The sequence below is a fragment of the Lemur catta genome, chromosome 12 (genome assembly GCF_020740605.2).
Source record: "Lemur catta isolate mLemCat1 chromosome 12, mLemCat1.pri, whole genome shotgun sequence".
NCBI classification, from domain to species: Eukaryota; Metazoa; Chordata; class Mammalia; order Primates; family Lemuridae; genus Lemur; species Lemur catta.
In genome coordinates this window covers 58,646,984-58,660,980 of record NC_059139.1, presented here as the reverse complement: position 1 = coordinate 58,660,980, position 13,997 = coordinate 58,646,984, and the positions used below count along the sequence as shown (strand labels likewise).

Sequence of the window (13,997 nt, the reverse complement as noted above, 5' to 3'; positions counted from 1 at the left end):
AGACAAAAATGCCCCATTCCTTTGCTTTAAGATTGTACCAAGGGCCTAGTCAATGGATTAAAATGAAATAAAGAAATATGTATATGAATCACAAAAATTTTTTCTCTCTCTTCCTTTACATTTTTCATTTGTCAGTACTCTCTCTAGCTTTTGTAGCATCATGTGAAATCCAAGGTGACAATGCAGAACCTAAAAATATTATCTGTGTAATATATGAAGTCATGGGAAATGTGATTTTGTGAACTACAAGTTGGACTATGATTCTGGGACCATGAATCTATATACAGATAACATTCATAGCATAAGTAAAATAAATTAAAATGAGTTTGATTTTAATTATTAGTTAATTTGAAAACAAATTTAGAAAAATTTAACCTGCTCATAAAATAATAAAGTAACAGTCTATATAGTCCTTGATTAGCATGTGTATATCAATAATACTAGGCTTTCCAAAACATTTCTTATGATTTACATTTCATTTATGATTATTTAATCTAGAAAGAAAGATCCCAGTGTGCCCTATGGCAATGTATATTAGGTATTTTCAGAATCTCTTTGTACATGACTTGTGTCCTATTTATTTCTAATCATACACTCAATTCACAATTGCCTACACTAGTGAGAAAGGAACCTTCGTATTAATATTGTAAAATAGCAGGACCTACAATGTGAGTCCAGGAGACAGCAACCCCCAATAACAAATGAGCCAGGAAACTAGAGGGCAAGTCCCTGTGGGAAGCTGAGCTGAGGGTCCAAACTCTGAAATGCTACTGGCACTTTTGATGTCGGTCCTGGGAATACTGATTGACTATTTTTCTGGTACCAGATGGAAAAGGTTATATTGTTAAGAAAGTAAATAAAAGGCTTTTGATTAATGAATCCAAAAATTCACATTAATTTATGCAGTTTGAAGAGCCCAGCGCTCTGCTAGTTCCTAGGGATACTCAGATGAGAGACACAGCCCTGCCCTCAGGGAGCAAGTTTAAATAAAGAAAGCCGCTGGCTCGGATGATGTTGGTGTGTTTTATAAACACAGCAAAAGCCTTAAGAAGAGGGCTGAGACTGAGCAACTGCCTGAGGATTTTGAAGCACATTTATTTTCAGGCACCTTTTGTTTTCCTGAAGCTCCTTGATCATTTAAAAAAAAAAAAAAAAAGACCTATCAAACTTTCTTTCACTGGACACCTACGGAAAGCAATTGAACATAAAATCCACCACTTATTACCAATGCACATCTTGAGTGTGTGGTAATAACAGCTGTAGAGTATAAATGGGTTAGACTCTGTCCTTCTCTACAAGTAGTTTATAATGTGATGGGAGAGATAAGAGGTCGAAAACCAATATAAACTTATTTGCAGAAAAGAAATAAGGGGCATTTTAAGTTTGCTGCTGTGCATTTTACAGATTCAGTCTGTGGAATTTCCTTAATGTCTGATGTCCCTGTGGGTACACAGAGGTTTGTTCCCTGACCAGTTGATAACATGTCTAGGTCAACTCTTCGAACCTGGAACCTGCTAGGAGCCTTTTCCCCATATCCCTGGCTTCCAGCCAGCCTTTCTGGCCTTTTGTTCACTAGTGAGTGCGTCCTGGTTACCAGGCCATAGACCAGGCCTGAGGAAGCCCCATGGTGTTCTACTCACTGATTTAACTGGCCTGGCCCCTGACCAGTGCCCATCCACCTATTATATCTTGCATGCTCTCTGTTAAACACCAAGTTTGCCAATGTATCAATCAATAAGATGAAAACATTAATGCTGCATTCACCAAGTCCCAGGAGAGATGAGATTTTACATCAAAAGAGACAAGTAATACACGTAAGGCTAGAGACCAAGGCTGCTAGCCTTTGAAAGGCCTAACAAACCTGACTAAAAGGAGAGAGAAGGTCCAGCGTTGCAGGTGGGAAGGCTTGGATTCCTAACCACCAGCTTGTGCTTAGTCTGTCTGAGCCTCTTCATTGTGTGTTGTCAGGCTGTCCTTAGCAATATCCTCCTGTAGGACACATGTCCGGAAGAGCTCACTAAATTGTTGCAACACTCTACAGTCAGATACTGTGCTAGTTGCCGAGGACAGAGGCCCTCAAGAGACTTCGTGTCTGCAAGAATCTTTAATCTAGAAAATGAGATAAAAACAAGAAAACAGATAGCAACGATATGAAATAAATGTCAATTACAAAGTCCTAGGGAAGCATAAAAGAGACACGTTAATTCCACTAACTCTCTAGTCCACTCGATTTTTTTTTCCTTTTATAATTCAAATTCATGTATATGAGGATGTGGGATGGTGGGGTGAAGGGGTGAGTGTTGCTAGGGGTAAAAGCAGCATGTATCCTGGTTACAAACCTAGTAACTGCTATGTTTTTGCAGATCCCATTGTAATTCCATTTTAAATACCTCTGTCGCTTCAGCCTTGGATTCCATTATTCTTTTATTAACAATATTTATTGAGTGTTATCCATGTGCTGGGCACATTCAAGTTGCTGTGGATACAGAGGTGAAAAAGACCAAGATTCTGCTCTTGTGGAGCTTCGTTCTAATACATTGAGACTCCTCTGCTCTGGCAGCCACAGTGGCTGTGACTTACGTTTTGTCTGCACGCAATCCAAGTGATGCTCTGCACTCCTGATACCTCGTTTCCCTCACATGGCAGAGCCATGTGAGTACTGAGCAGTATGTGCTAACATCTGTCAATACCAGTCTCTGAGATGGCATGTCACAGGCTCAGGCAGAACCCTCAGAATTAATATCCAGGTGAGTCTCCACAGGGCGTACTAACTGGGAGGTGGAGTATGAGAGACCTTCTCCCATCACTGCTGTTAGATCACTATAGAATAACCAAAACCAAAGTGAAAAGTTTCAATAGAGAATGGCCTATTGCCACTCGTTGAAGAGCAGGCTGGTTTATTAAAAAGAGAAAGAAACCAATTGGAAAAACGGTTTGAATGTCAGGTATTATGGGGGGAAGAAGCTGAGGATGCTGTAAATGAAATCTGTGTTCACAATCCAGAATTGGTCCTTGAAAATTCCACTACCTGCCATTTAAGAAATTTAGGAATAGAAAAGAACTTGGTGAAGTATTTTTGGCAGCGTCCCAGATTGAACTCTGTTATTGGTACATGTTGGTCCTGTGACTTAAGACATGAAAACTCCATCAAGAATGTTCCCCAGGACAAGGGCCAGCCCAGGAGAGAAGTGGGCCAGTGTCAAGCCCATTAGAGCTCTTTACTTCTCTTTGGCCAGGCAGACACTGGGGCTGGGGGAGGGGGAGATGGGTTTTAGAAAGCAGGCAATTTAACCTTCATCTCAGGAGTCCTTGGCTATCTCAGAAATGAGGATTTGGGTATCTCAGGTTCTCAGGTATGATCAAAATTGTCAAGACACAAGTCAATCAGTTGCCAACCTCAAATCTGTATTTTGCATTGCCTTACAGAAAGCTGTGTGTATTCTCTGCTTTTCTGATAAGCTGGTGATAAACTGCAGACCCCAACTAAGAGAGATTCTTTAAAGTCCATCAAGGGTAATATCTTTGTTTCTGGGGGGAAATCTAAAAATAGAGAACAGAATGCACAACTATGTCTCCTGCAATATATTTGGTTCTCAAAATGTTTATTAGAGCAGCAGCAGACACAAAAGGCTTGGGAACTGGAAAAGAATAGCCCATCGTGCCCAGGACTCTGAGCAGATCTAAACACACAGAAATCCAAGCATTTGCGCTGAGATATTATAGTCTGTGTCGCCTCCACTGTTCCCTCAGCTCCCACAGGGATATCTGGTCCAGCAATTGTGAAATCATCACAGAGATTGCTTTAACCTACCAGAACTTGTAGCTTCCCTACATTTTGATATAATAATCTTATTAAAACAAATAAATAACACTGTCACCTTAGGAGACCACCCAACTCATTTCAATTAGCCTGTCACTGTTAGAAATTATGACTGTCACGTCTGTTTGCTTATTCATTTACCCTGTGAACAGTTACTGAGAACTTAGATTGAGCCCACATATATTAACCAAGCCCTCTGTCAGGGACCACTCCTCATAAAACGTACCCTCTGATGGTGAAGCAGACATGTTGAAAGATAAATTACAATATAATATACCACATATAAAAAAAGAAAAGATCAAGGGTTATAGAAGTACAGAGAAGGGAGTACCTAAGTGCCTAGAAAATTTAGGAAAAAGCTTCACCGAACAAGTGATAGCGTTGGGTAGTGGGTGTCCTGGCATGACTGAGGTTCGTGTAGCAGAGAGGAGGAGTAAATAAGATATTCCAGACAGGAATGAATGACATCAAGCAGTGTCTTTAAAGGACATACCTGACCTGGCAAATGATAATGAAATTCGCCCTTGGCCAAACCACAGAATGCTGGAGAAGAGAGGAAATGAGGCTTGAGAGGCAGGTGGAGGGTTTGTTGTGCGAGCCAAGTGGGTATGGCTGTTGGGAGCCATGGTGGTCTGTAAAGAGAAAAGTGTAGCGTCCTACACAATTAGATTTGCATTTTAATTAGACTTTGCCAAAAGTATGGAGGAAGATTAACTGAAAGGTGGAAAACGGAAAACAAATGGACCAAGGAAGTGAAACCAAATAGAGTAATCATAGTTGAGTCAAGAGATGATAGAATCAAGGATGATTTCTGGGGTTTTGGCTTAAACAACTGGATAGTAACAATGCCAGGAGGGGAAGGATGGGGCACAAGTGGATGGAGGGATAGGCTGGAATCAGGAAAATAGGTGGGAAAAGAAGTGATGTAGTAGAAGAGCCCATGGGAAATCCTGTAGAAATGAGGAAGCATGGTGACTGTGAAAGGTGGCCCTGAACTGACAGGTGAAGACAGGGCAGAATTTAGCAACTCACATGTCACGTGACTAACCATGCACACATTTACTCCAGTTGAATAAAAAGGCTTTTACAACTAGGTGAGAGCCTACACAGAGGCAAAAATAATGATTTGGCTTTTCTCTGATTACCCGAGATAACATATACGTCTTCTTTTGTTAAAATAAGTTATTAATGGTTTATAAAGGATGCTCCAACATATTATTTTCAAAGCATCTGTGCCTCAAGATTTAGCTTTGTTGTCCCTGCAACCCATTTGCAAGTAAAATGCCATAGTCTAAAAAGGTTAGTATGTGAAGTTACATTTACATTTTATACTTTCAAAAAACCTGCTTCCTGATCTTTGTTAATTTATTCCTCTCTTTCTCAACCTTTGTTTAAAAGTTCTGTCTTGTCTTTTCCTTCTTTATTTAAGAAATCACTAACATCACCCATTTTTCAAAATCACCTGCAGTTTGATCCTTTGTATTCTAGCCTTTATTTTCTTAAATTGCATCGTAGAGATTATTAGGATTGTCTGTGAATATCATCGTGCATTTCAATCCTTGTATGCGCTTTAGTATTTCACTTCAGATCTCTCCTGGATTCAGGATGTCAGGGAGTGTTCCATGGCTAATGTGTGCCAGACTTCCCCAACTCAGTCCCATTCTAGCCGGCCTCATGATGCATGCCTTGTCCATGTTCCAGGAGAGGTCTAGTGGAAGATTAAAACACCAAACCACTGACCTATCCTGAGGAAGCCTGAATCATCTGATTGGCCCTAGAATCACCCTGATTTTCCATGAATTCCCCCAGGCAAAGGTTGGCCCAGAATAAGACCAATGTCAAAGCCCAGGAGAATAGTGCAGCAGTAGACTAGCATCCAAGAATGGGGAAAAAAAGATGAACTTTGCCCAAGAATTTTAAAACATGCTTATTTCAAATTTATAGTATCTGACTCACATTCACAAAAGTTTCCCCATGCTCTTTCCTACAAAGTTTCTGTTTTTCCTTTTCTAACCTTTACATTCTGCCTACAATACCACTCCCTTTTTTCTCCTTTCATGCTGAATTCTGTACCCTCTTTCCTGCTGCCCTTTTGAACACTGAGATTATATGCATATGACTTTCTTGCTTTAAAGATTTCTTTGAACGCTCAGTTTTCCTGAGGCTCCATATTTCTACCAATACCCCAGTTTTTAAGCATTCAATGATATAAAACTCAGGAGTTGTAATCAGTTTCATATGTAGTACAAATGATGCCTATACCTCACTGTTTCTAAATTCAAAGCTGTATATTTCAAAAAAAAAATAGCAAATTTGTGACAGTTCCTTAGAAAGAATAAAATATTGAGTTTTAACATAATGTGAAATAGTAATATGAAATGGCAAAAAGAGAAATTGCGATTGCAAAAATGCTGTGCTGAGACTAATGTTTCTCCCTCCAACATTTAAGCATTCTTTTCTATTCTGTTCATCCATTCATTTGTCTGTCATTAATGCCACAAATGTTTATTAAGCCCTTTCACTTGCTAGGCTGTGTACTAAGTTCTGGTGATACAGGATGACTAGTAAACGATCCATAACCTCCAGGGGCTCATGGAAGCAGGAAGAAAAACATACAAACAAATTATCTTAACCATATATTCAGAGAAAGTATCTGCATCCAGAGGACCAGACAACACCTGACACATAGTAGCAGTTAGTAAATATGTATCAAGGGGTCCAGATCTCACTACCGTCTTAGCCTCCAACCAGAGACACACAGTGGAGAAACCTCTGCATACATTAACATTGAAGTGGAAATGCGTTCCTTTCATTCCGCTAGCATTTATTGAGCACCTACAGAGGGTAGGTCAGACTTCTCTGTTGGGAAACTCCAAAGTGAATAAAGGAAAGCATTTTGTTAAAGACCTGTCAATCTAGCAGAGGAGACAAACACATAAATGATCAATAATGTGTAATTAAGACTATAATAGAAAAGTGTATAGAACAAAATGAGTGCATAAAAGAGGGAGAAATTAATTCAGCCAAGGTGATCAAAGAAATCTAAGGAAAGGGGATGTTATGTCAGCTCTACCTTGAAGGAGGGGCAGATACTCATTCCTTAAGGAGAGCCCAGCTTGAGCAAGGACATGAGGTACGAAAGGCATGTTGTTTGTGCACCATTATTCCTCACCTCCTGGAGGCCAGGAGGAAGGACCCGGTGATCCTTGGTGGTCTCGTCCAGACAAGAGTACCAACAATTATATGAACTATCACCATCTAAACGTTTATTTGAAATAATTTGTGGCTATTAGGAGACAGTTAGTTAGTAGATGTTTTCTTATGTTGAAAGACATTAAGAGTCTTTCAAAGTGTGTCTTTTATTTCCATTATTTGAAGATGAGAAACTATTCAGTGGAAAAAATTTCAACTCCAATACTGTCTTTTGAGGAAAGGTATAAAACAAAAACAATGAAAATCTCTAGGTCTTTCCATGTTTTCCCCCAGTAGGCATTAGTGTATGGTTAGAATGAGTATTACTAAATAACCTAGAGGTATACGGTGTTGTTAAGGTTTTATATTTTCAACTTTTTATTAAAATTTTTATTATAAATGAATAATTTTTGATAAAATTTAATTTTTTCATACTCTCTATTGGGTATGATTTACTTGTCTAATTAAAGTCTACCTGCTGATTGCACTAAAATCAGAGTATTTTAATGTGTCTTTTCATTTCTAGAATAAGAACAAAGAAAAAGAACTATGATGCTACAGGGAGAGATAATACCTAAAATGCTTACAGTTTTGATTTTTAAAACCTATGGGGAAATTTCCTGGCACCTAATCTTCCCCCAGCCTAAGTGATATGTGCTAGAAATCACCAAAAAAAAAAAAATCATATAATATTATAGATCAGTTCAGAGCTTTTTAGTTTGAATTTGTATTGGCTGCTTCTCTAATAAAGAGTTGCACAAAACAGTATCTGGCACATAGTGGGGTTTTGATAATTGTTTACTGAATAAATGTTAAATGAATTAAGTCACTGCGCACAGTGCTCTGGGTAGCCACTTCCCAAGTACTAAAGACTCAAAAAGTAGCAGTGGCATGAAGACCAGCACACCAATAAGGGAGCACATTTAAGAAATACCCTCGGCTGGCCAGGCGCAGTGTCTCACGCCTGTAATCCTAGCACTTGGGAGGCCAAGGCCGGCGGATCGTTTGAGCTCAGGAGTTCGAGACCAGCCTGAGCAAGAGCGAGACCCCGTCTCTACTAAAAATATAAAGAAATTAGCTGGACAACCAAAAATATATAGAAAAAAATAAAATTAGCCGGGCATGGTGGCACGTGCCTGTAGTCCCAGCTACTTGGGAGGCTGAAGCAGGAGGATCATTTGAGCCCAGGAGTTTGAGGTTGCTGTGAGCTAGGCTGACGCCAGGGCACTCTAGCCCATGCAACAGAGTGAGACTCTGTCTCAAAGAAAAAAAAAAACAAAGAGAGATGTCTCAAAGAAAAAAAAAAAAGAGATACCCTCAGAAACTCTATTTACAGGCAGTATCCATTTCCACTGCACTTCCTATTCCTATGTGGATTTACTACTTTCTAAAGATTATTCAGCTTGTTAAGAGTAGACAGTTATCTTCATAAAGCTGTGAACTACAAGCAAAAGAAAGAAAAATGATTCAGGATCAGAGGAAAGGAAACCACCTTTTCTAAGTTGATGTCTTTTTTCCTTAGCTTTTGTGCGAACACGACATCCATGCAACTAATAGTAATAATTCCTACATGTGTTCTTGACACATCAACCCTCTGAAGTAAGGGTTATACTAGCTATGCAAGAAAGGGCCATTATTTGGATTTTAACAAAGGTTAATAGGGGTAATTTGGGGTTTTTCACAAAGGGATTTGATATTTCTGCTGTACAACGGGTAGGCACAAGAATGATGGTGAAAATATATATTCTTGAGGACTGAGATTGCAGACATGGGAAGAAATTGAGTGGTTGAAATCTTAATCTGTGATGTTGGTTCTCCAAAAAAAAAGCTGAATTTTACTTAAATAGTATTAATAGAAAATACATAGCTTCATATAGTTGAAAAAGGTTAATAATTTAATTATTTCTTTTTACTAGCAAGAAATAATTTTTTAAAGAAAGAAAAGGGGAAATTTTTTTTAAATTAAAAATATGGTAATTTGGAAGGGAAAATCAGTTTTAACCATTGTATAGGGAAAGGATTTTCTAGTTGATAACATAATGCCTAAGAAATGAGAGCTCCATGTGGCATTCTTTTTCATTTAAATTCCTTTCAGTAACAAAATAGAATCTGTTCCCCTACATCTATTTCATTACAATTTTTGAAGCACCTGTCACCTATCATCATCAGTTTGTACATATTTCAAGTTTTTCTGATGAACAAATGTAATAATGCGGGGGTCCATATGTCCACATGTCTGGGAGGAGAGATTCCACGTGGTTTTTGGCTTACCTGTCTGGACTCCTTTTCCCATCGATTGTATGGAGTATGTCACCTTCTGTCAATCTAATTACTTCTCTGGGAAACGGCTGTTCTCAGCTCACAGTATGACAATCGCTGCCTTGAGAAAATATCCCAGAAGCCTCTGCAGTCAATTGATCTACCCTAAAAGTGTCACTCTCACGTGGAAGCTGACTTCGGCTCACTCCAGATTTGCAGAGTTCTCTGCGGGAAGAGTTTCTTTAGATTCATAGTAAGAGAAGCTGGTGGTTTCAGTAGATCTCTTGCCTTATCTTGACGTACAGCATAAATCTTTCCAAAATGTAGTCAGTCAGCTGAAAAACACGATAAATAGTAGGACTTCTAGCCTCTATAGGAGGATAACAATTTAAGTGCCTACATTACCTGACCAATGACACTTGTAAAATATCAGAGAATCTTTCTAAGGCCAACAGCAGAGGTTTTGATTTTGCTAGTAAAAGGCCTGAAGGAATAATGCTTTTTTATCCATTTAGCAAGCCCTTTAGTTTATATCGACTATTCATTACTGTGATAAAGACAGATTTGGCTGAGTCTAACAGTAATTCTTTTGTTATCATTAAACAGCTGTAGATTTTTAATATAATAAAGATAAAACTGCTCTTATAGTTTCTCATTCACACTATGGTATTCAAGTTTGTGCCATCACTTCCATTTTCAGAGCTTTATAATTCCACCGTAATCATTTGTTCTTGGCAGAAATGTGTTATACAAGCACTCAGCTGAGGATAATATTTTTGAGCAATTTTTTCAATGTTCTTTCTGGTTATGTGATTATGGGAATTTGGAACTCAATTTTAATTTGCTCTTCGGGTTTTGGGTTTCTATATCTCAAAATGCTCTTTTTTAAATAACACAATTTAACTTGCATCATTACTTAAATACTGGTGATATTCATAGCAAGATAATATAGTCAGATACGAGAAGAATTTATCCGAGAAAATGAGCCACCTCATCACTGCTGTTTCCTTTGTGACTTCATGCCACTTGCTTTGTTTGCTTAATAGTTTATATAATTCTTCAGGTACAAAGTGAGTTGTTGACCTAATTGGTTTTTTACTCCATAAACTGATAAGTGTTTTATTGACCAATAGGCTCTTTCCTTCTTGACTAAAATTTGACGTCTAAGAAGTATCGATATTTCAACCATATTTTCATGCTTAAAATTTTTCCACAGCCTAATTTTTTAAAATGTGCTTCAGTATCCAATCTAGTACTGTAGTGACACATGAGTGGGAGAGACTAGGCTGCATCCCTCACTTCCCAACTGTGGGGAAGGTTGGGCAGGGGACAGGTTGCCTCCACAGTGCCCCCAGGGAGAGGCACATGTATGTGCTTGGCGATGTTGGTTTGAGACCTGGTGCAGCGTTCACCTAAACTGTTCGTAGAAGACTTGTGAGAGATAATGAGTTAATATTTGTGGAGATCTTTCAATAAAGTGTAATTGATGTTTGAATTTTTATAAACCCGACACAATATCTACCCCCTGAAAGCTTTGTAAGAATATTTAGCACACATGTATGTGCCAGATGGATTGTAATGACAGTTGATAGGCTTCTCCTAACCCTTGCGTTCTGTTGTCAGAAATCTGCATATCAAAACAACTATAATTTTTACAATAAAATGTATTGGATAAAAGACTCGGGTGCACATTGAAAAATCTACTGCCTAGACAAGACTATAAATCAACATTATGTAAGACTTTAACTTAAAGCTTTATGTAAGAATATTCTTAACATGGCTCTCAGAAATATAGGTAGATAACTTTTGAAAAATATCAGATAGTATTTTCTTGATCTTACCTGTTTTTTCCTCTACAAAAATGAATTCTTCTGAAAAATATGTGGAATATGATGCAAGACACTCATAAATTATTCTTAAAAGCTCAAGGATACGTAGAGATCAAAGCAGAAACACATCATAATACAATAGTTATCACTCAGAAGAATGTTCTTGTGGTTGAGATAATTCTAACAAAGGAGTTTAAAACAAAGAAATTTAAATTAGTAAATAAAATTATTATTCTAATGCATTGTGATGTCTTTTATAGTATTATTGTAGAAACCCTCTAAAAGTACTTACTCTGGGTGAAAAATGATGACTGTAGATTCATGATGGGGGACAGGTGGCCCCACCAATTATAAATTCCCCAAGATTATAAATGTATATTTTATCATCTTGTGTCAAAATATTCATTTTAATATTCAAACATTTTACCACATAATAAGCTGTAACCATATGTTTATTTGTTATACTATACCACTATAATATTAATAAATATTTACAGAGCCTCAACGTATCATAGATATATGAGAAATGGTAGCTTTCTTGATTTTTGATTTTAAGTAAAAATCTTCAGTGCCTCAGAAACTAATTTTAAATAAGGGTACATTTGTTACACATTGATAAGAACCAAGGAGTTTACATTTTTAAGACTGACACCCCGTTTTTAACTCATGTTGTTTTATTTATTTTCCCCAATTGCATGAATTAAAGATGGAGTGTTATCTCAGCTTTGAATTCCTTAGCTTGATGTCACAGCTTTTGCTTTATTTGTATGTGAATTCTGTCTTTAATAAAGATGAGCTCTGCTGAACTTTCTATTAACGAGAGACACTTAGGTACGCATCTCTTTATAACACATCTTGGCTAGTACCCGAAAAATTCAGTATTGTTGCTGGTCTATTAATAATTAACATGGCAAGATGTGTGATTAATCAGAAGTTTTATGATCTCTAAACACATAACATTATCTCTGTAAATCGAATTGTATACAATTAAGTTGACAACCATCAGTTTTAAAAAAAAAAAGAAAGTAAAACTCAGGACTCCTGACTCATACTTTTTCTGTTACCATGTTACATTAGTATTTATCCTTCTGTGACAACTAAGACTAGACCAGAGCTACATCCAGGAGACAGGAGGTTCAAGATAAGGCACTGACTTTTCACTTTCATGTGTCAGAAGACAGTCTCAGGGTGATTCCCAATCAGCTGAGAAACCAGGAGGAACTTTTGCTAGTTTGGTAGTTATTGACTTGGCTACCTATTTTCAGTGTTCCTTGGCTTCCTTTCTCAGCTCCTGATTATGAAGCCCTTAGCTGAGCTGTTTTGACGATTCTTTCGACAGGAAGATAACTTCCCAATATTATAAATTTCAATACAGATTCTCACATATATAGAACGCTAACAAACAATCCATATGAGCGCAGTGTATAAACATTATTAATCGATGCCTTGTGAGAATACTGGCTGGGTTCTCTTTTGATGCTGTCAGGTGCATCAGAACTAGAGGCTCCGGGCAGGACACTGTTAGTGCCAACCATTATTTTAAATTCAAACTGGGGATCTGTTTCCAACATTTCTGCTTTTGTCACCATCACAGATTCTGAAATCATTGTGTAATGCCCTGACTTCTAATTTTTCTGTGGGAAGATGGAGTGTTGCAATCTGCCACCTTGCTTGTAGTCTGCTGTCATTGTCTCTCACGAGATATTTGAAACACGTGGATTCTGTATGGCAGAACGTTAGCCCTCATGCCCTCTTTGTTCATTGACTGAATTTAGGTTGCCAAAGGAATATTGCCCTTTTATTTTTTTAAGCTGGCGATGAGCGCTCTATTGAAGTGACTCACGGTTTCTATCTGTGGTTGCTTTTCCCTGGTGCAGTAAAGCATATGTAATAACCTGAAATACTGGACAGCTTGAACTTCTATAATGCCCCTGAATGTCTCTTACAGCCTTTGTCTAGGTTTGAACTTTCCAAATTATGTATTTCAGACGTTGAGAAAGAAAGGCCTTAACGGCTGTGACAGCCCAGATCCCGATGCGGACGATTCAGTAGGTCACAGCCCTGAGTCTGAGGACAAGTACAGGAAAATTAATGAAGATATTGATCTAATGATCAGCAGGCAAAGATTGTGTGTAAGTACTCGCAACACCTTTCATTTGTTTTACTCTTGATATTTCTCTGAACCTGGCAGGCATTGAACAAGAAAGAAAACAAAGGCTGTGAAAGCCCCGATCCCGACTCCTCTTACGCACTCACCCCACGCACTGAAGAAAAATACAAAAAAATTAATGAAGAATTTGATAATATGATCAAGAGTCATAAAATTCCTGTAAGTACCAAAGGTAGATGGCTGGTCTGCTGATAACTGCTGCGGTAACCTACCTTAACCCTGTCAGTGATGGCTGTCTCTAAGACGCTTTGGAGAGTCGGATGCAATAGCCATCTCATCCCACGCGCAGTTCATGTAGAAAACAAACCCCGAGCGATGCCAACATTATGTGCTCTGAAAGCGTTGCCATCGCAGAGTTCATTCTGAGAGAGAAACAGTTCACAGGAGGAAGAGACACACCCTGAATTTACACAATCTTTTAAGCGCACAGTTCACACAAATCACCATACACGAGGAAAACACTAGAATCTCCTTCCGAGCAAGTTTGAGGATTTGCTGTAAAATACATATACACGTATATATATCTACCGTGTGCTGAGACCAGCTACGCAAGTGGAACTGCGGTCTTCTCATGTAAACCGACAGTCATCACCTAAATAAAAGCTGATTTCTGAATAAAACTCCAGCCCCTCTTCCCTACACATAAAATTCAACAACAGCACTGAAGGGTTAAAGCTAATGCTCGCTGCAGGGAACAGACTGCATGAAACCTAATGGTAAGATTTCA

General features: G+C 38.2%; 1 protein-coding gene across 21 annotated transcripts in view; it reads left to right on the top strand.

Annotated features, from left to right (window-relative positions):
* MEF2C (myocyte enhancer factor 2C) overlaps nucleotides 1–13,997 on the top strand; it is a 147,467-nt gene that overhangs the window by 93,305 nt on the left and 40,165 nt on the right. For 15 of the 21 annotated variants that reach the window (XM_045566252.1, XM_045566254.1, XM_045566247.1 and 12 more), the window contains one exon: nucleotides 13,089–13,232. In XM_045566252.1, the coding sequence (XP_045422208.1) occupies nucleotides 13,089–13,232 (144 nt within the window). Of the gene's footprint in view, nucleotides 1–13,088; nucleotides 13,233–13,291; nucleotides 13,430–13,997 lie in introns of all 21 variants that reach the window. The other 6 variants (XM_045566255.1, XM_045566257.1, XM_045566264.1 and 3 more) reach the window with 2 other exon arrangements.